Source organism: Annulohypoxylon maeteangense (genome assembly GCF_022496945.1).
Source record: "Annulohypoxylon maeteangense strain CBS 123835 unplaced genomic scaffold GGS22scaffold_11, whole genome shotgun sequence".
NCBI classification, from domain to species: Eukaryota; Fungi; Ascomycota; class Sordariomycetes; order Xylariales; family Hypoxylaceae; genus Annulohypoxylon; species Annulohypoxylon maeteangense.
This window is the reverse complement of record NW_025953258.1, coordinates 358298-385133: the sequence shown is the minus strand read 5'-3', so window position 1 is coordinate 385133 and position 26836 is coordinate 358298. Positions and strand designations below refer to the sequence as shown.

The following is a 26836-nucleotide window of genomic DNA, read 5'->3' as shown; positions in this document are numbered from 1 at the left end:
CTTGTTCTCATCATTAGTCTAAAGATGACTCCATTAACTGTAAGATAAACTTGAATAGGAATTCGGTATGTAAAAGAGACTTTCGAGATTTCAATACGCTTCGTTTCCGACCAAAGATGCCTCTCTTCCCAAAATCTGATACCTACTCAAGACCTCGAAACCAACAAGACTTACGGCAGCGTAGCAGCTAATTATCCCCACTATCGGACTTCCCCATCTTGCGTTTTCGCCGAAATCCATTCGTGAACCCATTTCCGCATCCACTCGACACCTACGGGTGACATATCACGAAGCGTCGAACTAGCCCTTAGAGCGCGCTCAACCGACATTAGCTTCGATCCAGCACCCTCGTCAGCCCATAAGTCGTTAGAGTAAAAAGACACCAACTTAATAGCCGGGTTAGACGTAGCCGTGCTTATCAAGTCACCATCAGCATCAGCATTAGCCGCAGCCTCCCGCAAACGACCCAACCAAGCCGACGATGAAACCACATCCAATCTCCGCCCAAGTCTCTCCCGCGCAACCTCCCTAATCGCCGGCACCAACACATCCCAAGAAGCCGTCTTAGGATTCCTCAGATTAAACACCGAAGCACCAACCCCATCCCCATCCCCACCCGCAAGCTCAACCACAACATCCGCCGCCAAATCCACGGGCACCCAATCGACCTCCGAAAACAACGGCCCCAAGCTCTCCGGCAAGCATCCAAACGCCAACGAACTCAGCACCAAACTCGGGAACCACTCCGCGCGATTCCACACCCCAGCCCCGCGCACCGCACCCGCAACCTGTCCAACCCTGACCACCGTAACCGGAACCCGTAAATGTCTCGCCGCCTCATCGCACAAAAGCTCCGCGAGGAACTTACTCCGGGAATACCCGTTGCCAGCCGGGGCATCGAAGCCGTCGTTGTTGTCTTTCAGCACAGCCTCCGGAGCGGATCCCGGACGCGCGCCGACGGCGCCGACGGAGGAGATGAAGACGGTGTGGACGGTACGCGGGGCCGCGTTAGCGGCGAGTATGAGCAGATTCACGAGCCCGGAGAGATGTGGGCGGAATGCGGAGAGGGGCAGGTTGAAGTTTACGGGCCAGGCGTTGTGGATTATGAGGGTTACGCGGGAGCGGAGGGTTGAGTAGGTTGGGGTGTCTAGACCTAATGTGGGGTGGGCTAGGTCTGCTTTGATGAATGTCACGCGGGTTTCGAGGGCTGAAGATGGAAGTCCGGCGTTGGTGAATCGCAAGGTTTGCACGCTGCGGCCGCCGTCTTGGCTGCGGTTTAGGCAGAAGATGTGGCCTATTCCCGGACGGGCGAGGAGGGCGGCTAGGATGTGGGTTCCTAGGGTTCCGGTGGAGCCTGTTAGGAGGACGTCGATTTCTTTGTCTGTTTTTGAAGTTAAGGAGGTTGGCGCGGGGATTTGGTGGATTAGGGCGCGGTAGGTGGCTAGTATTGGCTCCATCATGAGCCTCTCGTTAGGCTCGGCATTTCGGTCTACGAGGGCTGAGGCGAGTTGCGCTATGGTGGAGTTTTGGTACACCGTGGATAATGCAATGTTGGGGCGACGGAGGGCTCGCCGTAATGCGCGAGTGAGTCTTAGGGCTTGTAAGGAGTCCATTCCGCGCTCGAAGAATCCCGTTGAGTCGTCTATGTCTGGCCAGTCCATGATGGTAGAAATACCCTCCCGGATACGGGCCTTGACCGAATCAAAGGTGTCTATCTGTACGGACCCGTCGGCCCCTTCGTCTTCCGGAATCACATCTACATCCGCGTAGAGCTTGTCGATATCGGCTGCATATTGAGCGAGGCTTGCCGCCCGCTGGATGGTACCCTTTCCTGCACGCATTAGTGGCCGATCTGCCGTGGTCACGAGAATCATCGTCTTCTCTACACGCGCGTGGGCTGGCGCGGCCCTATTTGCCTCCTCCACACTAGGCCAGATGCGTTCTATCAGGGCTGCTTGATCAGCCGTTGTTAAGGGGGTGGTTTGGGAGACCGGCTCGATCAGGAGAACCGCCTGGAATCTTTGAGAACCGACAACTAGAACGCCGCTTAGCTCGGGGTTCCTAGCCACTATATGCTGCTCCATCGACACTGGGTTCGTTTTCTCTCCGTTCAGGAAAACTATGATGTCGTCTGCGCGAGCACGCCAACGCCATGCGTCGGCAACTGTTGGGTAGCGCTCAAATAAATCCTTAGTGCGGTATTCTTTCTCAAGCTTTTCTTGCCCTCGTATGCTAAACGCTGGCTGCGTGTCGGCGAGGGCTTCGTCGCGTCGTATAACTAATTCATACGTCCCATCGGCAACTTCTTCAAATACCGCACCGGTGCATGGATGGAAGCGGGTATAATGCCAATCCGAGCGACCCGGCTCGGCTGGTATCAATTGCTGTGGGATTCCAACTTCAGACGCCCCCCATTGACAACTCAGTCGAATCTTTTCCGCGACGCGGTCTCCCATTGCCTGAGGGAGGTCCCCCCCGATAAAAATAATCAATTCGAGTTGACTGGCGCAGTATTCAAGCAACTCGGGGTTCTGAGCTAGTTCAGCTACCACCGATGGTGCTAGAACGGCTATATCTGCCGGTGCATGCTTTAGGGCATCTACGAGCCCCTGGGCAGTCACAATTCCAGTAGTCACTGGTGCGATCAAAATATTACCAAATGGTACGGCATAAAACAAATATTGTCCTAGGCCGGCTCCCTATCACAGTCAATTTGGATGCCAAATAAGACAAGTTGAAATCTGGTTAACATACATGAAAAGGAGGTAGTGTTGCTATCACCCTCTTGCCACGAGTGATCTGGTCAATCGAGGTCACACCATCGGGTGGATCGCGGCTGGTAAACTTTTGATGTCGAGTTACACTTTCATGGGTCCATATCAGAGGCTTTGGTAACCCAGTCGACCCGGACGTATGTCTTCGAAGGTGTTAGAAGATGCACTATATTCCTAACTACGGTACTTCCACAGCATACATACACAATAAAGAACGGATCCCAGCGAGTCTGGTCGAACGTCTTGTCAAGAATGAAATGCGGGCTAGATTTCTCTAGAAGCTCTTCTACGCTTGGTGTAATGAGCTGACGCGGGTTTACGGCCTCGAGTATAGGGAGAATCGATGGAGGTCTCGGGTCCGTTGTGACAAGATTCCGACAGTTAAGCGCATCAAACAACCCACGGTGTGCTGCCGCGGAGTTACGCGGTGATGTAAGGAATAGCTATCGACCTCTTAGAGATTTATAAGCCAGGACATGTTCTATACAGGGAAGATTTACCACATAACCGGCCTTGATTGCGGCGAAGAGAAGTGCAGTAAGCCGTACATCGTTGGGGCCGACATAGGTCAGGACTTCATTACGTTCACTGGGACCGAGCTCCTGAATAAGCCACCAAGCTAGGCCGTTAATCACATTTGCTAGCTGTGCATAGGTGACAGTACGGAACCCAGCTTCGTATGAGTCCGGAGCTATGGGCCAGAGTCCGTACACGGCATCGGGAGTCTCACGTGCCAGTCGATCGATAATATGCGGCATCAAATCATCCTATAACTCAGACACGATTAATCAAAAGTATCAGAAGGGCCAAGACTCGCCCGGAATGGTCCTATCTCAATGGGGTTGATATCAAACTCCCCAAAGGGTATACGTACCTGCCAGCGAGCGACACGCTCATGATTGGAAACCATTGAGACTGATTTACTAGAACAGAAGGCGAGTACAAAAACACCAAAGTTAATACATGAGAGATACAAGAAACAAAGAGCAACAACTCGTTTCTTTTCCCAACGTTACCTAGGTACCTATATAAATGAGGACTTGAGATGTTCAAACCTATGCTGACATCTAACGTGTCCTCACCTGATTAGCTGCGCTGTACGAAAACTCCCAACGTTTCTATTCAGATCGACAAGTATTCGTAATATGAAATCAACGACCGGAAATATGGATAAAATATCCGTCATAAGCGTCATAGCCGGCATAGATCTTGCAGGAGTATGACACTCGTGCATAAAGGGGGATACAGTTGAAAATGCACATCAAGACATGGCAACCTTCCAAGAGCCCACCAGTCTAGCTGCAAGCCTCAGTCGGAGACGGGGAGTTAATCAAATGTCCGCTGTGGCATCAAGACTTTTAGAAAAGCCGACACACTCTGCCGATATGCTCCAAGATCGTGAGGAGGCGATAGCAGAGGCGTCGTCCCAGCCGTTATTTCTTATATGGCTGGCATGCATGTCTAAGACACGCCGTCAAGGCGCAAGATCTACATAAAATCATTTAGCACCGAGCTCCCCGCTCTTAACGTGCTCTCCGAGATCCGAGTCCTTGGTCACTTCCCGCGTAAATGAAATATCAAGTGTCAATATACTGATCAACGATACTGGCGAATATTATTCACGATGTTTTCGTATTCAGGGTTAGGGTGAGGAGTAAGGCTACCCCTATCCCTATTTACCCCGCCCCCTATCTCCACAAACGAGGGTTTGAACGCACTATAGGAGGTACCAGGTACCTACTACCTACCAACCAAATTTCCCTCTCCAAACAGAGACTCTGATCATCTATCCAATATACAAATCATTGAATCGCATTCAGCGGAATACGCGAGATAATCTTCTCACAAACCGCAACCAACGAGCTCGCATTCACGACCTCCAACGTCGTCAACTCAACCCCCAACTCCATCTTCACAAAATTGCGGAACTCAACCGCTGCAAGCGAATCGATGCCCCAAATCGACAAGGGTCTGGTGGCATCGAGCGACTCGGTCAATCTCAAGTTCTTGATGAAGTATTTACTCAGAACGTCAATCGTAAGCTCCAAAACAGACCTCGCCTCGGCCTTCGACCGCAACATGCCGAGAATAGCCTGCACATCTTTGGGACTGTCGCGGCTGGCATTCCGGCTGTTTGCATCGCCTGCCAGGTGCAATCCCGCAAACCTGGCGTCGCGGAGCAGAGGCGAGTCTTCCGGCTGCGGTACGCGGATCCCCGTGATCATGTGAGTTGCGCTCTGTGCGTTGATCGGGGCGACATGCTGTTGCTGGATCGAGAAGTTGAGGATCTTCTGCAGCACCTGCTCGTTGATCGCGTCCCAGAACGCGGCGTCGTACCGCTCCTGCAGCTTCTGGTGCTCGGCTATGTACCCGACGTCCTCGATGACTCCTAGATCTATCGAACACGCCCGTAGACCGAGACCTTGTCGGTACGATGCGAATGCGTTGAGGAATGTGTTCCCTGCTGCGTAGTTCGCTTGGCCTTTGCTGCCACACAGTCCGGAGATACTGGCGAGCATGACGAAGAAGTCCAGGTTGAGGTTTTGTTCTATCGAAACGTTGTGCAGGTTCCATGTTCCTTGCACTTTACAAGCCAGGGCTGTGTGGTATTCTTCTACAGTCATCGAGGCAAAGATACGGTCCTATATGACTTATTAGGACTCTTTTCAGAGCAATAGTGATGGTCAATATATAGATTACTTACGCGAAGAACCATAGCGCCTTGGATAATGCCGCCAATAGGGACACGAGTACTTTGAAAGGCCTTCCTCACATCCTCCACCGAAGTTATATCTCCTATAACTAGATCGATATGGCATCCTAGAGCACGGATATCGCTGATCACCTTCCGGGATTTATCATCGTCGTGCCCCCTTCTAGATAGTACGGCGAGATAGCGGGCCCCGTTTTTGGCCAGATAAGTTGCCAGGCTGGCGCAAAGACCCCTGAGCCCTCCGACGACTAGATAACACACATCGCTTCGGAGGTTCATACGGCGAGGGGCAGGACGTACAGGCACTTTTACGCTACCGGCCTGACCGTCGCTGATGACTAGTTTTCCTATGTGCTTGCCGCTGCGGATAAGCCGGAAGGCGTCAGGGATGTTTGTAAACGAGAACAGATGCATGGGCGAGATGGGCTTTAGATGGCCTTCTTCCATCAGCTTGAAAACCTCCGAGAGAAGGCTGCTATTATGTTAGCTACCCGCTGATGCTATTCGATCCTCTGGATGGGAATGAAAGTACCTTTCGATTGTATCGTCGGTAATCTCTTTATGCGCTAGATCGAAGGCGCGGAACGAGGCGTTGCGGCCGAACGGCTCCATGGATAACGTGTTTCGGTCTAGGATGTCCTTTTTCCCAATCTCGACCATCGTGCCGCCGTCCGCGATGATGCGCCATGATTCATCTAGCAAGTTCCCGGTTAGCGAATTCAGGATGATGTCAACTCCTTTTCCATCGGTGTGGTCTAGAATCTGGTTCCCAAAGGCGGTCGTGCGCGAAGAGAAGATGCGCTCGTCGGGAATTCCAAATTTCGATTGTAGGAATTCGCGCTTTTCTTGGGTTCCTACTGTTGCGTATACCTGCTTGGATGTTAGGATCTTGGCAGCTGACTACGGCGGGATGGGATGCGACGGAAAGGTTCGAAAGACACTTACTATAGCGCCAACATAGTGGCAGAGCTGAATAGCTGATATACCAACACCGCCTGTAGCAGAGTGTATAAGGACACGGTCTCCCCTTTTGACTCGCGCAAGCCGGAAAAGCGAGTACATTGAAGTCATAAAGACGCATGGGATGGTAGCTGCCTCCTCGAAGCTCATGAAATCAGGAATCACATGCACAGCTTGCGCCTTTGTCTGGACTCGGTTTCCGAAAGACCCCTTCCCAAAGAATGCAACTCGCATTCCTGGTTTGAGAGCCGTCGTTACGCCGGGGGCTACACGAGTAATCACCCCGCTACCTTCACCACCAAGGAGATGCTCATCCTCTGGGACGATACCCATCGTAACCAAGATCTCTTTGAGGTTGACGCCCGAGGCAACCACCTCTATCTCAACACAATCATCCTCCAAAGGCAGCGGCTCCGGGGCTACTTGACTATACTGGAGGGAATCAATATTCCCAGTGCGCTCCGCCCTAAGCCTAATAGTCGATTCCGACGCATGGAGATCTGTTACTTCGGCCGGTCTCCCCGTAAACTCCTCCTCTTTGGCCTTGTTCAGAAGCGTATCGGAAAACACGCGACTAATATGAATTATCCCATTGCGCTCGACGAATTCGTTCTCTTTTCTTGGCTTGGTTTTGATGTCGTTGAACATCTTCAGACATGTGTCGATGGCTCGGATTGTGTTGTCTCCTGAGGTGTGTTCGACGTCCAAGTTGATGAGATTCAGAAGTGGCTCTTCGCTTCTGATGACCCTGAATAGGCCGCTGATGATGGCCTTGGTAGGGTCGATTGTTGACACTTGGGCGCCTGTGGTGACCCAGAGTATGTCGCACCTTTTCTCGATTAATTCTTGAAGCGCGCTCCATTGCTGGTGGTTGAGGTTTGGCATAATGGAATTTTTTAGTTCATCAATGACGAGGACTTTGCCTCCTGGTGGAATTTGCGAGGGGCTATCAGTCGAAATCATATTCCAAGACGACCTGGAAAAATTAGCCTCTAATACGACTGTATCATGGTCAATAAATTTGAATATATAGAGGTCTTGTAGCGGTTGGTCTTTTACGGGCGCTTCTGCATAGGCCAATGCTAGCGAGTCTGAACTGAATATCGCGCCAAATCCGGACTTCTCAACATCAGTTTCGAGTGAACTCAGGTTCTCACCGGAATCGAGAACCAAAGCAAGTCCTTTTTCATCAAGACACTCTCGAACAGATCTTAACGCCGCTTCAAATCCCAAAAATGGAGTCGACGGGACCTTGACAATAGCTAGATTGAATGTTTTGTTCAATCTTGCTTTAGAGTCAGTGAAGTCGACTACGATAAACTCAGCATGCGACACATTAGCGTATGCCTCTTGCGCTGCAGTAACAGAGTCTGCATTTCCTGATACGAATATGTATTGAGAGTACGCTGCGCGTACTGATGTGCTCCTTTCTAGCCACAAGCTTGAAGTGTCTGCTGGGTCTAGATTGATCTCAAGAATACTGAGATTGGGGTTCTTGTGTGCGGCCATGTCGATGAATCTTTGAGCGATGAACGATGTCTTCTCACCAACACCATTGCCAGACGACGATATGACCTCATTTATAAGGTACTTGAAGTTGGATTCTGAAAGGAACGTGATATCCGCATCCCATGTCATCTGCGTGTAGGTGTGGGACATAATTGCATCTTTGTAGTCCAACTCAGTGTAACGCAGTCCCTTCATCTCTAGCAGCATACTTCCATCTTCCGGGTGGTAAATGGTGCATGAGGAAGAGTAGTTCTTCGCTCGATTCCTTCTCCCGACCCCAACATAGTCAGATCGAGCCATAGAAAATGCTTCTTTGGGCAATCGAGAATTAGAAGGCAAGATAACGCTGTCAATCTGGAAGGGAACCAAAGCAGCGTTGATACTGCTATGATCACCTTCCCACATCGACGAGGTAACCGTCTGAAAACAACCATCCATACAGGCAGGGTGTAGGGGGTAGGCGGATTGCGGCCAGAGAGAAGACGGGGGCTCTAGCGATACTATGGATCGTGCAGTGCGATGGCCTGCCGTGTATTCCAACGCCAGATGCTTCTGGAAAGATGGCCCAAGGTCGAATCCGCCTTCTCGCATACGTTTATACCATATTTGAGCTGACGTGGGGTATTTCAGGGGAGAGATTGCACCTTTCGGAGCTCTAGACTCCAAGAAGTCGGTTTCTATGCAGATGAAACCAGAGGCATGGTCGTTCCAGCTATCATTCTTCAGCGAAGATATGTTGAATTTGTGCCAGATACTGGAACCGGGAACCGCCGTCAGACTGAGCATTATCATCGCATCTTCGCTCTCTTCCAGTACCAGGGCCCTAGGGTACTTGATATCCCTCAGCCGATACCTATAAGTCTTCGGCTCTTCCTTCATCCAAGTTGTCATATATGTGGCTTGGTAAATCGCCTCAATAGCCATGGTTAAATAACCTGTACCCGGGAATATCACCTCTTGACTGACTTTGTGGTCCGCGAGCCAGGGGTGGTCGCCAAGCCTTAGTATGTTTTTCCATATCGGCGAATGCCACGAAGTCCCCAGAATTTTGGTACCGAGGAGATCATGTCTAATAAATGGCCTATATCGCCAGTCTTTACTAGACAAGTTCTCATGCCAATATTTCTTCGAATGATTCCAGGAATAATTCGGCAGATCAATGAGGGTTGTTGGTGGCTCGTTCTTGGAGCTGTACTCATTAACGGAGGCTAGATTTACAGTACCTCCAGCCCCGAAGAGCCTCCCTGCCACGCTATACAGAGATGTCAATGTCTCTGGCCCCCTCTTAGCGGCAGAAACGTAAGATGGCTGTGATCCGATATGCGAGACGCTCTCGAAAATCTGTGCCATGGGGCCAGCCAGGGTATTTGAAGGACCTATCTCAACGAAGAAATTTGGCGCATCCTCAGATTCAAGCATAGATGAGACTGCTTGGTCAAAGCGAACTTCCGAGGTCATGTTCTGCACCCAATATGCCGCATCTGCAGGTCCCTTCATCTGGGCACCATACACTGAAGAGAACATTGTTGTGGGCCCACTTTTCTCAGTGGTAAATTGGCAGTGTCTTTGTAGCATCTCCGCATAGCGATTCCCAATCGCTTCCATATACCTGGAATGGTAGGCGAAGTCAACTTGCAGCATACGCGCGAAGTGTTTATCGCTTTGCAGTTTTTCCTTTACCCGTTCCAAAGCCGGTACGGTTCCGGAAAGTGTAAGGCTTCGCGGACTGTTGAAGCAAGCGACCTGAACGGAGTCCCCGCGGGCATCTATATATTCTTCAAGCTTTTCTGCGCTTATTCCTACGGCAAGCATTCCAAGGGGCTGTTTTGGGGGCAGCTGTTTGGCAGCTTGGCCCCGGAAGAACGCGGTTTTAATCCCTTCTTCGGCTGTGAGATAGCCGGCGGCGACGGCGGCGGCAATCTCGCCGGATGAGTGTCCGACTACTGCCACAGGAGCGATTCCCCAGTCCGAAAGGACACCGAGGTATGCTAGTTGCAGCGCCGTCACAAGAGGCTGAGAAAATTCGGGCTCCCGAAGGACAGCAGGGTCACGCTCTTCAGTCAGCTCCGAGACCAAGGACCATGGGGGAGGCTCCGGTAGTGCCGCTAACACGGCATCCAGGGACTCCACAATCTCCCTAGCTCGGGGGAATGAATGCAATAAAGCCTTTCCCATAGCTGACCATTGGCTGCCCTGACCGGTGAACACGAAGCCAACTTTCACCTCGTGGCCAGGCCGTTTTCCTATGACAAAGGAATCTGGTGATACTTGAGTATCTGTCTGTATACTATACGCTGTGTGATGAAGTCTGGTTCGGCGCTCTGAAAGGGTGTATGCCAAATCCTCTAAGGTTACACAAACGTCCTGCTTGACCAGGTGAGCTGAGAGTGCTTGGATAGATCCCTTGAGAGATTCTTCGTCATTTGCCGACAAGACGATAAGCATCGGCTTCGAGGAATTATTTAATCGCGGTAGTGAGCTGGCTCCATTGTCGGAAATGTTATTCCGCATGCTATCTCGCTTAAGATATGACGATCGGTACCTTGATGCCGATTTACCTAGTAGATATTCGGGCGACTCGATGACCGCATGAGCATTCGCACCTCCGAAGCCAAATGAATTGATGCTAGCACGAAGTTTGGCATATCGCGGCCATGTAATCGAACTACCAGTAACTCTTACCCGGGATTTCTCCAGGTCGATCCTTGGGTTAGGGGTCGTGAAATTGGCCGTTCCGGGAATTGTCTTGTTTTCAATTGCCAGCACAGCCTTGATCAAGCCCGAAAGACCTGCTGCGCCTTCTGAGTGACCAACATTACTCTTTGCCTATTCCAGAGACCAACGTTAAGGTTAGATACCTATTATCAATTCCAAAATGTAGGTAATGTGTTAGAAAGAAATACTTACGGAGCCGATGATAAGGGGCTGTTCAGGAGACCTATCCTGCGCAAATACGGAAGCCACTGCCTCGACCTCGATAGGATCTCCGACACGTGTGCCCGTCCCATGGCACTCGAGATATCCTGTGTCGAAGAAATTTGATTCGGAGATACCGGCGTTAGCGTATGCGGCCCTTATAGCCGCCGCCTGCGCTTCGGCGTTAGGCATGGCTATACCCGGAGTCTTTCCAGCACTGTTCGTCGAGGTTCCACGAATGATAGCCCGAATAGGGTCTCCGGCCTCGACGGCATCTTTCAACCGTTTTAGAAAGACCGTGTTGATTGCCTCGGCCGTAACGTAGCCATCCGCCGAGCTGTCAAATACGTGACATTGCCCCGTAGCGGAAGCTGTGTGACGCATTGAGCTCATGTCTTGGTTCCTTTCTGGACTGAAGTACATGTTTGTACCACCGACCAACATAGCGTCTACTTGGTTACGCTGAAGGTAAAGACAAGCCATGTCCAAGGCTGTCAGTGTGCTTGAACAGGCTGTGTCCATGGAAATGCTAGAAAATACGATTAGAACTTCACGTGAGTACGTAAAGAATTAAGGTGATAGGTGAAGCAATTTACTTACCTCGGACCATGAACGTTGAGAAAATGGCTGATACGATTGCTAAGGAATGCTCGGTTGGGACCCATAGTCGGCGATATCATACGGTTTTCGGGGTCTCGGCATGACATATCGTAATAGTCTAAGTACTATTAGAGACTCCAGGTGGTAGAGGGAGAAATAAGTTGGATATCCCTCACCACTAGAATTTGTACCCACGACACATCCGACGCGCTGACCGCTGAGCTTCTCCAGTGGTATACCAGCGTTTTCTAGACATTCGTAAGTCACCTCCAACAGATTCCTATGCTGCGGGTCCATAGAGCTAGCTTCCGCGTGATTGACATTGAAGAACTGAGCATCGAAGTCTGCTGGGTCGACATCTTCCATGAACATCGCTCCCGGAGTTTTCATGGTGTAGGGCTTTTGAGACCCATCATAGTGTCCGGCAAGACGGAAGCGTGTCTCGGGAGGCTCGTTCTTAGCTACCCCTTCTTCCATCATGAAGTCCCAAAACTGTTTATCCGTACTACAGTGTCCTGGCAAACGACATGCCATGCCAATTATAGCAATGGGTTCTTGGATATTATCACCAGAGTTCTGGGTAGCAGAACCCACTCCGTTTATTCCATTAGTCGGGGGATTGACACCATTGTTTCCATTAGTATGAGCACCATTTATATGATGGTGCCCCTTCATCATGGTATGTCTCTTAGAAGCAGCAACAGCTAGTGAAACTATATGTTGAGATTATATGTAGTTGGCAGCAAAGAGGTCGGCACATACCAAGGAGTGTAAGGGAATGGAACCTACTTTATAAAGGGCAAAATCTGAAGCACTTCTTATCAGTCCATGGTAATTGTAACGGGCATACTGTCAAGCTTTCTTCGGAGTATAGGCCGGAAATGCTGGAAAGAGAGGTCACGGAACGACCCGTTGCAGATCAATAAAGGTGCTTACTTAGTAGTACTTGGATGCATATATGAAACGAACACCTTCAGCGAATTGCATCAACTTTCCATGAGAAATATCCATTGAATATACTAACTCTGCAATGATTTTCATTCTTATTAGTGCTCAATAGGTAGGTATGGAACGAAGTATGTACGTGACGGCATATAAAGACCTACTCTGCGTTACCTAAGACGGTTCTATATTGCGTACACCAAGCACTTACATGCATCATGCATTAGGTACGTATAGCCTACTTACATAGGTACTTTATGTATACAAGTATCTGAATGTAGGTGCCCATTAATTAATCCACGATTCAATTGAACCTATAGCACACCGCAGCACTTGCGTTTCAGCTGAACACTTAGCTGGAAGAAGTTTAACACCTCTCTCAAAAGGCCTGTGGCTGCGTATTGGTCTCGGTTCTTGACATCATTTGTGGCTAACCTGCATTAGAGCTGAAAGCTGGCGTATATTCATTAATATATGCACTCTGCAATATGCCGTGTGAAACATCCGGCATGGCGTCGAGTACACATGCGGTATCCCGGGCATTGAGCTTTCCAAGTAGCTGCTAGGCCACCCCATCTTCCTGATAAGGGGCTTAAGGCGTTATGGGGGTCGGATTTCCATCATTGAAGAACTCTTGCAGGATACGGACCAGCTCTCATTCTATGGCTTCGCTGTAGTGGCGCTTGGCGTCATGCTTAAGTCGCTGATCCTCAGTCTGCACTCGGATTTCCAAGTTCCAAGATAATATTCCAGAACCTACCTAGGTAGTATCGTCAGTGTTAACCTTGATCCTCTTCGAGACTTATATCGTCGCCCTGCTCCTCCCGCAAACGCATCCTCACTTCCATCAGCGCCTTGCCTAGCCTATTCTCCCCCCAACTCTCCCTATTCGTCTGGCCCGCCATGGCTTGCTTGACAGTGTATCCAATGCCCCATACACGGTCGTGGGAAGACGCCTCAGCTAGCAGCCGATCGCCAGTACCCAATAAGACACCCTTCAGATTTGGATTCTGACCAAACTTCGCCATGTTCCCAGCGACCACGACCCGGCTCTTGACCTCGCTCCAGCTTGTCTCGCGGAACTCTCTAGTCAACCTCCCCAGCGCCTTCTGGTCTTTCGGATCGTCTGTTTCCAGTATGAGCTTCTGCATTTCGGAGTCGTGGAACCGGCCCGCTTTGCAGTACATCATGAACTGCTCGGCGCAGTTGAAGGAGATCTGCTGACAGCCTCCCGGGTCGTCCTCGTCGATCGGATGGCCGATTAGGCTCGATATCTCGGTCGTGCTGACTGCGAAGCGGGCTGGATACCATTGGCAGAACTCGCCGTAGGCTTCTTTGGGTCTGAAGAAAAATATTGGCCCGTTCGGATCCTCATGTTGTCCCTTTCCGTCAGACCATCTAGGGACAGGGCGCCGCTTTGATTTTTTTCCCATCGCGTTACGCGGAGTGTGTAAGTAAAGGCGAGATGTATGATTGTTATTGAACTGGTGTTTTCTAGCTTTATTTTTTTTCTTGAATAATTCGATAGTCACCTTAGCTCCACTGCAATTTCGGTATGGTGACTCATCGGGGTGATGGAGGCAACCAGGACATGACTGGAGGCTACCCATGAAACATTGCTCTAAGTAAAGAAAAATAAGATCCCCTAGGTATAGTTTGAATAGTTTAACTTGGACTGCTCCGTCCATGGGTAAGGCAATATTAGGTAATAATAGGAAGCCCTCTGTTAACTCAGAAAAGATCCTTTACGAAGGCTTGAACTTGCCACTCGAGTCTCTGATCCCCCATTTAATAGACTCTTCCAGTCGGCTTCATCATACTTCTCAGGCACTATCACATTAGAGGACTCTAGATTCGCCTCCCCAGTGATAAGGAAATTCTTGACAAAAAGCCTCGCCTTTTCGATATCTGGAGTCTTGATCACCCAATATGTCTTTGTCTCTCGGACTATTCTCTCGACGCCGTCGTTATCGTGTCGGACTAGAAAACTGTTGTTGGGTTGTTCTATATATTGCAATTTTTCTGATCTGCGCCGCGACGCCTGGCAAACATTGATACGTTTTAGATGATGTGTTGCCAATGACTTGACGGTATTATCTGTATATGAGACGCAGAGCCATCTTTGATTCTCTTGCTTTATTGTCAAATTGATTGACATTGAGGTTGTAGTGGTAACTGGATGAAGCGTTTTCTCCTAGAATGAGACGCAATGTGCGATAGGTATTCCCAAACTGTTAGATACGATGATCTTGCTTTGGCTAAGTATTTCTAAATTTTATTGAAGCGAGGTGGGCGAAAAAATCATAAGCCTCTTATATGCGCTTCCTCTGTTGGTGCATCGTAACACGTCATCAGTCAGCTACCGCTAGCCTACCTGACGTAGCATTCTTCCCTTCGACTAAATAATTACTAGGTATGTAAATACGTTACATAGCCCTCTATGCTACTCCGATGATTACTACCATCACCATATCTACGCCTGAATGCTTTTAAGTCGGGAAAATGAACGTGGGAAATCATAATGTCCCCAACGGTGTTGCGCAAAACCCGACGGCGTCGACGATTGGAGTAGCCGGTCTTGAGTCTTGGAAAATGGCGTATGAGCAACATCATGAGAACCTCGTTACACTAGTCTCCCCGAGGTGGGCTGCAGTCGATTTTTTCATTAGGTTGTTTGGGCACGCAGCACCAATTGAGCGCAGCAAGTTGGGGTATCGCGTAAATTTCGCCGAGATGCAAAGAATGTACTTGAGAGCGCTGCAGATCGACCTGATCAATATTGGCGTGGATTTGAAATTTGGCGAGACGTTAGAGAACGCGGGGCAGTGGAATGACACCCGTACGCCAGGGAGTCTAGAGAAAATGGACAAAATGCTGAAGACATACAGTGGGTAACGACCTGCCTACAGGTAGGTATGCTGTTGCTAATAAAATAATCAAGTACAAGCCGTTCGAGATTATGAATACATGACCGATGCCACAAGAAAAAAATATGATATCTTCATCGCTTCATCCGAGCGAAATCAAGATGATGTGCACCTAGAAGCAGCAATGATGAATGCGTCTAGAGGTGTTGACGATTTCAAAGCTATAGATCAAGAGCTTGCATTACCGACTGGTCCTTGGGAGGTAGTTCCTATCGATGGAAAGCCCATTCCAATCGCAGGGACGCGAAATGCAGGTGTCCAAAATCTATTGAGGCGAGCTCTCGTGACGCGACTCTTCCTAGCATTACTGGGGTCTGCATTCTTAATTGGACCGATGTGGCTTCTGGCTCTCGAGAGGGATCTAATCTTCGACCTAGGAACTACTACGGTTGCTGTAACGATCTTCGGGCTGTTCCTGGCATTTGTTGTCGATAAAGGCGACCAAGTCTTTGCGGGAACATTAGCGTATGCTGCTGTGCTTATGGTTTTTGTAGGGGTCATAATTCAGATCCAGGAGACGCCATCTATGTAATCGAAGCGAGGTAGAGCTAATATTTATACCACAATCCGAATATGCCAGTTAAATATACGTGTTTTATAATCGGATAATGTTATCAACGGGAGGTTCAAGTAGAATTTATTGCGTAAGTGAGAGAATCCAAATCGCGACGAGGGGGTACCCATTCTAGTGCTGTATTAACCGACAACCCGAAGAAAATTTCGAGGCAACTCCAGCACGTCTCTTCAGGCTTGAAAATAGCCTTATGGCTCTTCGCCAGACATATCGGTGCGGTAGCAAGACGGGCTTGCCAATTCCCCCAGGCTTGAATGATCCCAGCTGTAGTCGGCGGTACAATCTCAAGGTTGGCATGAACCAAGGCATTCGCATTCTCGGCTCGTAAGCTGTCGGTGATGGAATTGACTTGTCCGATAGAGACCATTTCCTCCAGGAACAAGGTCCTTGTAGGGTGGTATTGTAAAAGTAAAATTTTTGTATGTCGCTCCAATGCTTAGCAACAGCCTGCTTAATCTCTACAGGCGAAGCCAATCATCTACTGTGTGAATCGATGAGCCACAATCGGTTGTGTGACGATACCAAGTACTTATCATGAGAATATACATCCACGATATCTGTACTAGGCAAAGTAGACTGCCAGTTGAAATCGAGACGTGAATATTCGAGTCCTAATTGGCTCTAGGCCTGCGAGATGGTTCGGTGAGGCTTTCTCAAACTTCGAAAATGAACGCGCATCTGGAGCGAGGTCACCATCCGTGAGAAGGCTTCGAGTAGCTAGGAAACCCGCCTTTTCCCAATCACGAAAGCTAGTAGCACCGCTGCGATAGTCGTTGGAGTAGATGCGATAACATCAGTCTGCATCGGTGGTGGCGTCAGCCTGTTGCCTTTGCTTCTCTTCCGATTCCTTCTCGCGTATTGGTCGCCGCTTCTGGCGAGGGGCTTGAACTGGAAAACGCTTCACTCCTCCACAGGTATGGCATTTGACAACAAGTACATCGGCCCATGGTTTCTTGCAGCCCTTGCTTTTGTTTTCAACTATGGTGTTGCTTGTCTCCCCCTCGATTAGTAAGCTATCGCAGAATTTACAAATTGTATGCTTCATAGAAGGAGATAGGCGTATTTGACTCTTCAAAGATGTAGATCGAAGATCAGTGATGAGACGCCGCGACAGTGAATGTTTGTTGCGTTGAGCATGAGCATGAGACACTTGCTTTTCTAGTGTTGCTCCATCACGCTCAGTACCTTCAGGCTCAGGACCTTTCGTCTCAGCATGACTTGCCAAATAAGCCGCTGCCTGGTATAAATAGGATATTCGAGAATATGTTGGCCGGTTCGGCACATTTCCAGGTCCCTTGGATTTCCCCATGTCTCAGATTTGCTTGACTTAGATTCGCTTTGTTGTTTTAAGAATCTAGTAACTTTATTGTAGGAAAGAATTGCGTAGTACCTGCACAAGTATTAAGGTACCGAATCATGATTATATAATCCGGAAGTAGCACAGTGGAAAGTGAGAAAATCTGGGGAACCGTTTCTGGTACAAGGTGACCTGGATACAACCGATAGTCACTTCCAAGTTGCACTTGGCCAGTGTGCCCAACCAACCAATGACACAATGCACTGCCCAGTTGTCCCGTAATAACCCAGTTCAGGACTAGCTCTAAAAATCGGTCGCGCATTCCATCAGCTCATGCACGGTCAATTCTATTTTTCTGACCATCCACTTCCAACCTTTCTTAACAACACCTTCCCTTCTTCTCCCTCTCAACCACATTTAAGCTCGAGAGCCTCGTCAACAACAACCACTCTCCCACACTTTTATCGACCATCGCCACCGCGTTTCCGCTTCTTTTCGTTTCATTCTTGCCTTGCGGCATATTTTTAATCACCCATTTAATTGATTCGCGCTCGTCGCGAGCCAGGAAACTTAACGACAACCTCAATCTTCATTAACTCATCATCATGTCTACCGAAGAGGATCTCATCGACTACTCCGATGAGGAGTTAGGCACCAATGAGGCCTCCACAACCAACGGCAAGAAGACCGACGCAGCCGCCTCCGGAAATAGCGTCGACAAGAAGGGTTCTTACGTTGGCATTCACGCCACCGGCTTCCGTGATTTCCTGTTGAAGCCCGAGCTCCTACGCGCCATAGCCGATTGCGGATTCGAACATCCTTCGGAGGGTTAGTCTACATCTTACACGTTGCAGCTTTTCAAAAGTTATCCATCCCTCCTTCTTCAAGCGTCCGTCCATATCGCAAGTTCATCGCAAGCAAATAAAGCAAAAAAAGCAAATGTCGGAGAAGCAAGGCAAAAGTGTCGGCGCGTGTAAAACCATTCGCCTATGCTATATATATGCATATCGTTGTCGGTGTGCGGAGGATGTTTTAGGACAAGACATGTCGGGATGTCCTATAAGCTTATGAGACTGGTATTTATTACCTCTGTCTCTGTGGCCTGGTAAGGCCATAAGCGATGTTAGAGGCCTTGGATATATGTTAGGATGGTGAATCCTAGTTGTCTATTCTCGACAACGGACGAGTAGACTTGGCTTCGAGCCAACGCGTACGTCCCGGAAAATTGGTGCTGCAACGAGCACGCCATTTCTATCCATCCATCGATGGAACCGTCGAAGAGGCCGCGAATATGGATTGGAAGTTGAAAACAGGAGAAAATATATAATGCTGCGATGATGGACGGACCTTGTCGAATTCCTACCTTCGCGTCCCTCATCACTCTTGGAAAACCTATCTAACATTCGATCGATTCCTAGTCCAACAAACCTGTATTCCTCAGGCTCTCCTCGGAGGTGATATTATCTGCCAAGCGAAATCCGGTCTCGGCAAAACCGCCGTCTTCGTTTTGACCACTCTTCAACAAGTCGAGCCCGTCGCTGGCGAGTGCTCCGTCCTAGTCATGTGCCATACTCGCGAGTTGGCTTTCCAAATTCGCAATGAGTACAACCGCTTTAGCAAATACATGCCCGACATCAAGACTGGCGTGTTCTACGGTGGCACTCCCATCCAGAAGGATGCGGAGGTTCTGAAGAACAAGGAGACGCACCCTCACATAATTGTTGGTACTCCTGGTCGTCTCAATGCGCTTGTGCGAGACAAGTATCTCCGACTCACAAGCGTCCGGATCTTCGTTCTTGATGAATGTGACAAGATGCTTGACGCAATTGGTAAGCTTCTACATCGGTTAACCTAATTTAAATTCATAGCTGACCTAAATAGACATGCGACGAGATGTGCAAGATATTTTCCGAGCTACTCCGCAGCAAAAGCAGGTCATGATGTTTTCTGCCACTCTCTCCGACGAGGTCAAGCCGATCTGCAAGAAGTTCATGCAGAACCCTACCGAGCACTATGTTGACGAAGACACGAAGTTGACCCTTCATGGACTTCAGCAATACTTCATCAAGCTTGAGGAGCGAGAGAAAAATCGCAAGCTCAACGAGCTTCTCGATGAGTTGCAATTCAACCAAGTCATCATCTTCGTCAAGAGCACTATTCGTGCTACCGAACTTGACAAGCTACTTCGTGAATGCAACTTCCCATCCATCGCGGTGCACTCCGGTGTTAGCCAAGAAGAGCGGTATGTACAAATTCATATATTCGATACATCTTTATATCTAACATATTCTAGTATCAAACGCTACAAGGAGTTCAAGGAGTTCAACAAGCGCATCTGTGTCGCCACTGACGTGTTCGGTCGTGGTATCGATATTGAGCGTATCAACTTGGCCATCAACTATGATCTGCCTGCTGATGCTGATTCCTACCTCCACCGTGTCGGTCGTGCCGGTCGTTTCGGTACCAAAGGTCTAGCAATATCATTCATGAGCACCGATGCAGACCAGGAGGTTTTGAAGGCTGTCGAGAAGCGATTCGAGGTTCCCGTTCCGTAAGCTGAACTTAACTTCCATTTACTAGGTCATTTTACTAACTTATTCAATAGCGAGTTCCCCAAGGATGGCATTGACACCAGCACCTACATGACGTCTTAAGTTACGACATCGATATCGGTTGATTTCTTTAGTCTTTGCACAGGGATTATTCTGAGAAACGATTCGGAGGATTCATTAAATGCGTTGAGCCCCGTAGTCTCAGTCAGAAGGGGGGTTCTTTCCGAAAAGCAAATGATTCGCTTGGCATCACGGCTCTGTACATTATGTTTGGCTTGGAACGGGTGACGCGGTACACTGTCAGAGAAGGCCAGAGATTATCTGATTCGGACACTTGACCTCATCATAACGCGTGCTGGATCCATTTCGCTTGGTTGCTTCACACGAGTATCGTCCGTAGTCTCAAGCCTTGCAGGCAACAAAATAGACTGCTCTGAAACACATTTATTTTTATTATTTGGGACGTGACATGAGTCGTTGCTTGGGGGCTAGCAATTGGTTGGTTCTGTCTTATCAGAATACAATTTCAACGCCGCAACAGAGTCAGCACTCTGAAACTCCATTATGATACTTTCAACTGCCTAAGCGAGGTAAGTGAGGAAGTGTTCGTCATCGCTTTTTTTTCGCCAAGGTGCCATTTACTTCCCATGAAGCAATCTTCAGGCCGTTCAGTTCAGTGAAGATTTCGTATCCATTAACGCATAGAGCCCCTAATAACACCTTGATTGACAAATATACTACTCGCTCAAAGTTAACTTCTTAAGCCTCATGAAACCACACACCTCACTGGTCGACCTTCCTGGACCGCTCTATCACGCCCCTTAAATCACCGAAGAAATCGCCATTTGAGTTATTGACCTACTTACCCTTTCCCCTCAGGATGGGGATGGATAATTTTAATACACGTCTCCTTCCTCGGTGCTCGCCAGGTAGATCAATACACATTAGCTCGTAATTGTCAAGCACACTAGCCACTATGAGCACTTCGTCCACGTCTTCATCTTCTGTCTTGCAGACTCCAACTTTAGCGACCCCGTTCAGCCCCGAGCCATTCTGTACGCAAGATATATACTATGTCGTCCACCAAGAAATGCATTGCCACTACAGCAACGGATCAACGGTCGCCTGTCGCCAGTTCCATCTCGGCCCGACGACAAGCACAGCGGCATGTTTTCCCACGTCCTGGAGTCCGAGTAAGGGCGCATTTATATCGCCGGGTGGGTGTCCTTTTGGGTATACAATTGCGTGCTCCGATACAAAAGAGCTCGAAAAGACAGCGACGTGCTGCCCTAGGTACATCTACCTACCTACCCACATCAATTGCCTACCTACAAAATAGGTATAGGTCAGATAGAAGCTAACATACCACAATGTAATTCAATAATCACAGCGGATATAGCTGCCAAGCCCAAACCAAAGGCTTCTCTTGGATCACGACAGACCTGTGCCGCCAGAGTATGGCACGTTCGATCATATATCAATACACCACAAGTTCTCCAGGCAGAGGCCCGCTGACCACATCGACGGCCGGAGGGAACACCCTCAATGCTTATGGCATCGCTATCAGATGGCGTATGGCCGACCTTGTAAGCGAGACCCAGCGCTCAATCGAAACTAAATCCACGATCCCGACCCCAATCCCGATTATAGGCACAATTGAAACTAGCATCCAGATCATGACTAGCCTCGGGATCACGACAAGCCATGAGAGCACGCCTAGAACTACGACTACGATGTCGTCAGCTATTACGTCGACAACTGTGAGCCCGAGCTTCAACAATCTTCCGCCAACCGCAAAAATAGGAATTGGGGCCGGCGCCGCCGTAGCTGGTATCCTAGCAATCGCAGGAGGATTTCTTCTTTGGAAATATTGGCCAACGAGACGTCCCAAAGGAGGGCGTGCAATCATACACGAACTACAGCCAGCCGAGGACTCTCAGCCTATGCGTCGGCCTGCGAGGGAACTGTCGGAACTTACTGGCAATAATGGGCTAAATACATTTGGACCAATATCGGCTTCAAGCTGCCACAGGGGACCGGTCGAGTTACCAGATCGATAAGGATCGATGGATTTGAGGTCAGGACAAAAACGGGAGGCATGGTAGGAGGGGGTTTCTTTTTTACTTCACTTCTTCTATGAACTTTTTGAATTGACAAACTGATATTTGGGAATTCTTTATCCTTGAGGGAATTGAATGCTCTTAGTCACGTGATACCCCTTTTATTCACCACAACCCCTAGTGTCCAATATCAACAAAATTCAATCTACTTACACTAACCACGACTTAAATATCCACAATGGTATCAATTATTTATCCGAAATATCGTCACCTACGTTTGATGAAAGAGGTTTTTCGAAGGAACACAACTTTGGGTTGAGCTTGATTTGAAGTCGCCCCTTTGTATATGTCGGGGTTTTCTTATCTATAATTCTCCAGGCGGAGCCTTCAATTATTATCTACCTACGTCAATTACCAAGAATTTATTTCAATCGCAACATCGACCCTTGTAATGACAACTTCGAAGGGCGATAATCCAATGGCCTTTCGAGTGATAGAAGAGTTCTGTTAGCCAACCGCAAGTTCACTGTCTACCTAGTTATTCATAGAATCTTGGCATATTTCTATATTACGTTTGAAATTATGTAACTCGTGATAGTCCTTCTCTTCAATTCAGCTCGTTAACTAGATGGAGGTTACAGGTTGAAGATCTTTCGTCGGGCGGTGCGGTCTTACATCAGCTGAGATCTTCAGCATAGGTATTTGCGCACCATATTTCCAGGTAAGGCAAGAAAATAAACAGAATGTAGGTATCCAAACATATGAAATTCATCCACTCTGCCTCAAAGATTTTCCATTAGAGAGGATCGCGTTCGGGCGCTTGACAGCAAACGGATTACATGTTTAGATACCTATTCTACTTTTTATTGAATCGCACATTCGTTCATACATGCGAAATGTGTCCTGTCTATTCGTGCTATGAAGCCAGAATAGGTTAAAAATCTATTTTCTGGGCGTATATGATCTCCGAAGCCAAAGGTATGTTCAGCATCAAACAGAACACATTCTTTCAATATAAAAGACGGTTCATATCCGGTTCAATTCCATCTCAAACCAAATCATCACGCCTCAATACCATCACAAGAACCAAGACACTCACAACGAGACTAACCAATTTCCAATCCACCTCCAAATCACTATCATTCAAAATGCAGACTTTCACCCTCATCAGCGCCATCGCCGCCCTCGCGACATTCGCCCAAGCCGGCACCATCCAGGCCCGCGACATCACGGTCGACCTCTGGAGCGACTGGAACTTCGCGGGCACCCATTGGGTCCTGAACGCCCCCAACAACCAATGCTGTCAGTCTTAGTCCAGCAGTACCGCATCTACAGAGATTTGACTAATACCCTTTCTTTCAGACCAAATCAACGGCGCCGAGAACGACCACGTCAGCTCTTTCGCGGTGCACGACGGTCACACTTGCAGATTCTTCAAGTAAGATACTAGATGAGCGGTCTCTAGAAGGGGAGCCATGGCATGAATTAAGCTAACTGTGGTTTAGGAACTACTCTTGCTCGGGTGACCACTGGGACTCCTCCGCTGGTGGCAAGCAGAACATGCCGAACGGTTGGAACGATGCTGCCAGCTCCATCCAGTGCTGGTAATCCACTTTAGGGGATGTATATAGCTGGACTGTTGGCACAGGGGGGAGGGTATAGACAGAGCCTCAGGGTGTGAAATTTGTTCGTTGCGATGGGTATAGCGCTGTACTGCAATGGGCTGTCCTCTCGTTTTATTTAGTTCGATAGATTATAGTTAAGGAAAGTTGTTTGTTTGCCGTTAGAGCCCCCAAAGTAGCTTTTTATTTGGTGATGTCTAAGATTTGAAGGAATTGAACGTGATTTCATACCATGCATCGCTCAGAATGCTTCAGTGTCATGTAAAAAGGGGTTAAAAAGGGGGTGGGTACTTGGTTACTTACTGTCTTGCATCACCACGACGTCAGATCATTCCATCATATTTCGGATCAATGACAACATGCTTGCGTCAAAAATAGAACAGATAATATCCAAACCTTATTAAACATGATTCAATTTGTGCTAATGATGATATACAATAACAATATCAATTGTGAAGTTTGAAGACACCAAGCATAACAAATACAACAATTATTGCCCAAATATCTGAATATCAAGAAACTTCTAAATTCACCTACACAGATCGCAATATCGATTATCCTACCAATATCAACTCTTACACGATGGCACCATACCCAAACATCAGTCAGATCAATCGAATAGGCATTGTAGGAGCAGGGAACATGGGCACCATGATGTCCTTCGGCTTCTCAGAGAACGGCCTCGACGTATCGCTCTGGGACGTCTCCGAAAAGAACGTCGATGCAGCGCGAAAGATTGCAGGGCAGACAAAAACCATGAAGGGCAAATTCGACTACTTTAAAGATATCCACGAGTTCACCAAAAGCCTCGACTCCCAGCCGCGCAAGATATTCATCTTCTCCGTCACCCACGGGTGGCCCGCCGATGCGGTCTTGGAGAAGATCAGCGATGATTTGAAGGAAGGCGATATTGTCCTTGATGGAGGAAATGAGAATTATCGCAATACGGAGAGGCGCCAGAAGGAGTTGGAAAAAAGAGGTGTTAAGTGGATCGGCATGGGTGTCAGCGGCGGTTATCAATCCGCCAGGCGCGGTCCGAGCATGTCGCCCGGGGGAGATCGGGAAGCCATTGAGTTTGTGCTTCCGTTGTTAGAGAAGTTCTCGGCTAAGTCTGCCGTCGATGGCAAGCCGTGTGTCCAGTACATGGGACCCCGTGGCGCTGGCCATTATGTCAAAATGGTGCATAACGGGATTGAAAATGGTATGCTTTCAGCCGTCTGTGAGGCCTGGAACTTCCTCCATAAGTCTCTCGGACTCCCATACGACGAGATTGGAAGGATCTTTGGGAGGTGGAATTCTGAGGGAGAGTTGAGGAATACGTACTTGATCCAGATTGGCTCAGAGATCTGCCAAACGAAAAAGACGCCACAAGGCGATATGCATGGTGAAGGGAAGGGAGAAAGTGGATATGTGTTGGATGATGTTCTCGACAAAGTAGTGCAAGACGACGATAACTCAGAGGGCACTCTATTCTGGACAGTTAAGGATGCCGCAGATCGACACGTATCGGCGCCTACTATTACAGCTGGCCACTTCTTCCGTGTAGCTAGTGGGAATAGGGCGCAGAGACTGAAAGTCGTTGACAAACTACAAGTCCCGAAACCGCAACGCGTGGATTCGATGGACAAAGAAAACCTCATCGAGAACTTACGCAGAGCCGTCTACGCATCCTTCCTCTGCTCGTACTGCCAAGGCCTTGAACTCATCGCTCGTGCTTCTAGGGATGAACACTGGGATATCAACCTAGGAAAGTGTATCCAAATCTGGAGGGCCGGGTGCATTATCCAAGAAGACCATATTGCAGACATGCTCGAACCTATCCTACTAAACGCGAAGGAACCGATCATGAACATGAAGCTCATCGACGAGGTCGCATCCGAACTACGGAGCAACTTCGATGCGCTGAAGTTGATTACCTTGAAGGCTATCGAATGGGACAACTATGTCCCCGCAATCAGTGCAAGTCTAGAGTATCTCAAGTATGTCGGTGGTGGAATGCTGGCGACTCAGTTCATGGAGGCCGAGATGGACTTCTTCGGTGCACATGCTTACGACAGACCGAATGTGAGGGGAGAAGACCCCGGGAAGCCTTCAAAAGGGGCTCACCACTACGAGTGGAGACCTGCTGTCGCTGTCTAAATTACCTCAAAACGTTACGTAGTATGATAGGACATTGTTTTCTGATTTGTATACTTTCCAAGTTCGTTTCTGAGCTGTGACTGGCTTGAAAAACCCGGGAATGATTCATTGATGTGGAATTACGGATGAATAACCCTAGCCGCCTCCTGGATTTTACGTCGAGTATGGTTACCAACTTGAACGGCATGCTGCAATCCTTTATGACTCAACATATTACCCGACGGCGTGACTTGAATATTGGGGATTCCAAGCTATTCCATCTTCACACCATCTTCATCTAAGCAGCCGTTGCGAAGGCCGCCGTTGTATTCGCCATGATGACTCCCAGCATATACGTCGGCGTTACTAGTAGTCCGTTTCATGTTCCAGCAATCAATAACCACATGATACTGAAAGACTTTACCTACCTAAATTTCAATTCCATATTCTAGGTACTCATCACGGTTTCTCACGTTGACCATGTTACTCATAACTCCGAGAACGCGTACCTACACATGTATGCCTATTCGGATCCCGCGAACCGGACCCTGTCCAGTTGGGTATGACGTCGGTGACTCATCGCCGACTTGTGTCATGACCCTCTTCGGCGTGAACCAGGTTTTGGCTTCAAACCATGACTTAGTACTCACCATTTACCCCTAGCTATCGCCGCAGGTACCGTCCCGAGCGCTTCAAGAGCTTATTCCAGGATTAGAGCGGCAAACATCACGAAGAAAAGAGCCACCAGCAGGCAGCAAGCCCCATCATCATTCCTCCACCACACCAACCCAACGCCCTCGTCTCCGCGCTAGGTCTCGCGTCGGCGTATGGTAATACGCTTTAAGATACTCTAAGCAAGAATCACGATGCCACCATTAAACCCGACAGCCAAGAGACCTCCCCCACAAACCCAGATCCATCTATTAGGTAGTCAATAGATCCCACGCACCCAGCTAGCTGCCTATCTATCCATCCACCTCATCTCAGCATCCAACCCGTAAACCCGCTCCTCCCATCTCACGTGCCACACACAGCTACCCACCAGACCCTCCCTCCCTCCCTCCCTCACCTAGGTCAACGCGCCCCGCCGCTCCGCCGCGCCTTGGGGGCCAAACCGCATCGCACCCACGCGGCGCGCCGCGGAACCGCGGGTCTAATGACAAAGCAGACGTGTTCCCCGCATGTTGCTGCGATCATGTGCGTGCGGGTATGTATGTATGTACATACATACTAGGTAGGTATTATCTGGTACCTATGTAGGTTCTAGGTAGG

At 48.8% G+C, this 26836-nt stretch overlaps 10 protein-coding genes across 10 annotated transcripts; 5 read left to right on the top strand and 5 right to left on the bottom strand.

Moving 5' to 3' along the window:
- Positions 1-88: 88 nt before the first annotated feature.
- Positions 89-3684, bottom strand: GGS22DRAFT_194982 (putative NRPS-like enzyme; the record flags this gene model as incomplete). The annotated part of the gene is made up of 5 exons (XM_047965595.1): positions 89-2699; positions 2755-2917; positions 2979-3217; positions 3275-3541; positions 3649-3684. The coding sequence occupies 5 exons, from the start codon at positions 3682-3684 to the stop codon at positions 201-203; spliced, it is 3204 nt and encodes a 1067-aa protein (XP_047817596.1). The 3' UTR covers positions 89-200.
- Positions 3685-4423: 739 nt separating this feature from the next.
- Positions 4424-12317, bottom strand: GGS22DRAFT_25622 (reducing type I polyketide synthase). The gene is made up of 8 exons (XM_047966614.1): positions 12262-12317; positions 11649-12185; positions 11473-11590; positions 10864-11401; positions 6433-10782; positions 6020-6357; positions 5479-5959; positions 4424-5416 (listed from the first exon to the last, which is right to left on the bottom strand). The coding sequence occupies exons 2-8, from the start codon at positions 12148-12150 to the stop codon at positions 4577-4579; spliced, it is 7167 nt and encodes a 2388-aa protein (XP_047817595.1). The 5' UTR covers positions 12151-12185; positions 12262-12317; the 3' UTR covers positions 4424-4576.
- A 254-nt stretch (positions 12318-12571) lies between these two features.
- GGS22DRAFT_166038 (uncharacterized protein) lies at positions 12572-14668 on the bottom strand. The gene has a single exon (XM_047961778.1). It carries the CDS (start codon positions 14100-14102, stop codon positions 13194-13196), a length of 909 nt encoding a protein of 302 aa, XP_047817594.1. The 5' UTR covers positions 14103-14668; the 3' UTR covers positions 12572-13193.
- Positions 14669-14750: 82 nt separating this feature from the next.
- GGS22DRAFT_25516 (uncharacterized protein) lies at positions 14751-15920 on the top strand. Its single transcript, XM_047966612.1, has 2 exons — positions 14751-15301; positions 15356-15920. The coding sequence occupies exons 1-2, from the start codon at positions 14917-14919 to the stop codon at positions 15871-15873; spliced, it is 903 nt and encodes a 300-aa protein (XP_047817593.1). The 5' UTR covers positions 14751-14916; the 3' UTR covers positions 15874-15920.
- On the bottom strand, positions 15921-16520 carry GGS22DRAFT_25528 (uncharacterized protein). The gene is made up of 2 exons (XM_047966613.1): positions 16449-16520; positions 15921-16398 (listed from the first exon to the last, which is right to left on the bottom strand). The coding sequence occupies exon 2, from the start codon at positions 16280-16282 to the stop codon at positions 15968-15970; it is 315 nt and encodes a 104-aa protein (XP_047817592.1). The 5' UTR covers positions 16283-16398; positions 16449-16520; the 3' UTR covers positions 15921-15967.
- Positions 16495-17253, bottom strand: GGS22DRAFT_25508 (Rpr2-domain-containing protein). The gene has a single exon (XM_047966611.1). The coding sequence runs from the start codon at positions 17222-17224 to the stop codon at positions 16709-16711; it is 516 nt and encodes a 171-aa protein (XP_047817591.1). The 5' UTR covers positions 17225-17253; the 3' UTR covers positions 16495-16708.
- A 320-nt stretch (positions 17254-17573) lies between these two features.
- On the top strand, positions 17574-20291 carry GGS22DRAFT_166031 (ATP-dependent RNA helicase SUB2). Its single transcript, XM_047961777.1, has 5 exons — positions 17574-18040; positions 18631-19041; positions 19094-19454; positions 19506-19763; positions 19818-20291. Exons 1-5 carry the CDS (start codon positions 17818-17820, stop codon positions 19864-19866), a joined length of 1302 nt encoding a protein of 433 aa, XP_047817590.1. The 5' UTR covers positions 17574-17817; the 3' UTR covers positions 19867-20291.
- A 449-nt stretch (positions 20292-20740) lies between these two features.
- Positions 20741-21824, top strand: GGS22DRAFT_194981 (uncharacterized protein; the record flags this gene model as incomplete). Its single annotated transcript, XM_047965594.1, has 2 exons — positions 20741-21057; positions 21155-21824. 2 exons carry the CDS (start codon positions 20741-20743, stop codon positions 21822-21824), a joined length of 987 nt encoding a protein of 328 aa, XP_047817589.1.
- A 1148-nt stretch (positions 21825-22972) lies between these two features.
- GGS22DRAFT_189722 (uncharacterized protein) lies at positions 22973-23432 on the top strand (the record flags this gene model as incomplete). The annotated part of the gene is made up of 3 exons (XM_047964895.1): positions 22973-23126; positions 23187-23262; positions 23330-23432. The coding sequence occupies 3 exons, from the start codon at positions 22973-22975 to the stop codon at positions 23430-23432; spliced, it is 333 nt and encodes a 110-aa protein (XP_047817588.1).
- Positions 23433-24028: 596 nt separating this feature from the next.
- GGS22DRAFT_180402 (6-phosphogluconate dehydrogenase, decarboxylating) lies at positions 24029-25585 on the top strand (the record flags this gene model as incomplete). The annotated part of the gene is made up of 1 exon (XM_047963766.1): positions 24029-25585. The coding sequence occupies one exon, from the start codon at positions 24029-24031 to the stop codon at positions 25583-25585; it is 1557 nt and encodes a 518-aa protein (XP_047817587.1).
- Positions 25586-26836: the final 1251 nt, after the last annotated feature.

What these genes read in the sequence shown, in the direction of transcription:
- GGS22DRAFT_25622 (XM_047966614.1), bottom strand. Translation starts at nt 12,150, where the DNA reads ATGATGAAGGGGCACCATCATATAAATGGTGCTCATACTAATGGAAAC. An exon ending in GCCACTATGTTGGCGCTATA is followed by an intron (nt 6,358 to 6,432) that starts GTAAGTGTCTTT and finishes ACATCCAAGCAG; the next exon opens with GTATACGCAACAGTAGGAAC. An exon ending in ACCGACGATACAATCGAAAG is followed by an intron (nt 5,960 to 6,019) that starts GTACTTTCATTC and finishes ACATAATAGCAG; the next exon opens with CCTTCTCTCGGAGGTTTTCA.
- GGS22DRAFT_166038 (XM_047961778.1), bottom strand. Translation starts at nt 14,102, where the DNA reads ATGGACGGAGCAGTCCAAGTTAAACTATTCAAACTATACCTAGGGGAT.
- GGS22DRAFT_25516 (XM_047966612.1), top strand. Translation starts at nt 14,917, where the DNA reads ATGAACGTGGGAAATCATAATGTCCCCAACGGTGTTGCGCAAAACCCG. An exon ending in CAAAATGCTGAAGACATACA is followed by an intron (nt 15,302 to 15,355) that starts GTGGGTAACGAC and finishes AAAATAATCAAG; the next exon opens with TACAAGCCGTTCGAGATTAT.
- GGS22DRAFT_25528 (XM_047966613.1), bottom strand. Translation starts at nt 16,282, where the DNA reads ATGGTCTCTATCGGACAAGTCAATTCCATCACCGACAGCTTACGAGCC.
- GGS22DRAFT_25508 (XM_047966611.1), bottom strand. Translation starts at nt 17,224, where the DNA reads ATGGGGAAATCCAAGGGACCTGGAAATGTGCCGAACCGGCCAACATAT.
- GGS22DRAFT_166031 (XM_047961777.1), top strand. Translation starts at nt 17,818, where the DNA reads ATGTCTACCGAAGAGGATCTCATCGACTACTCCGATGAGGAGTTAGGC. An exon ending in CAAGATGCTTGACGCAATTG is followed by an intron (nt 19,042 to 19,093) that starts GTAAGCTTCTAC and finishes TGACCTAAATAG; the next exon opens with ACATGCGACGAGATGTGCAA. An exon ending in CGATTCGAGGTTCCCGTTCC is followed by an intron (nt 19,764 to 19,817) that starts GTAAGCTGAACT and finishes CTTATTCAATAG; the next exon opens with CGAGTTCCCCAAGGATGGCA.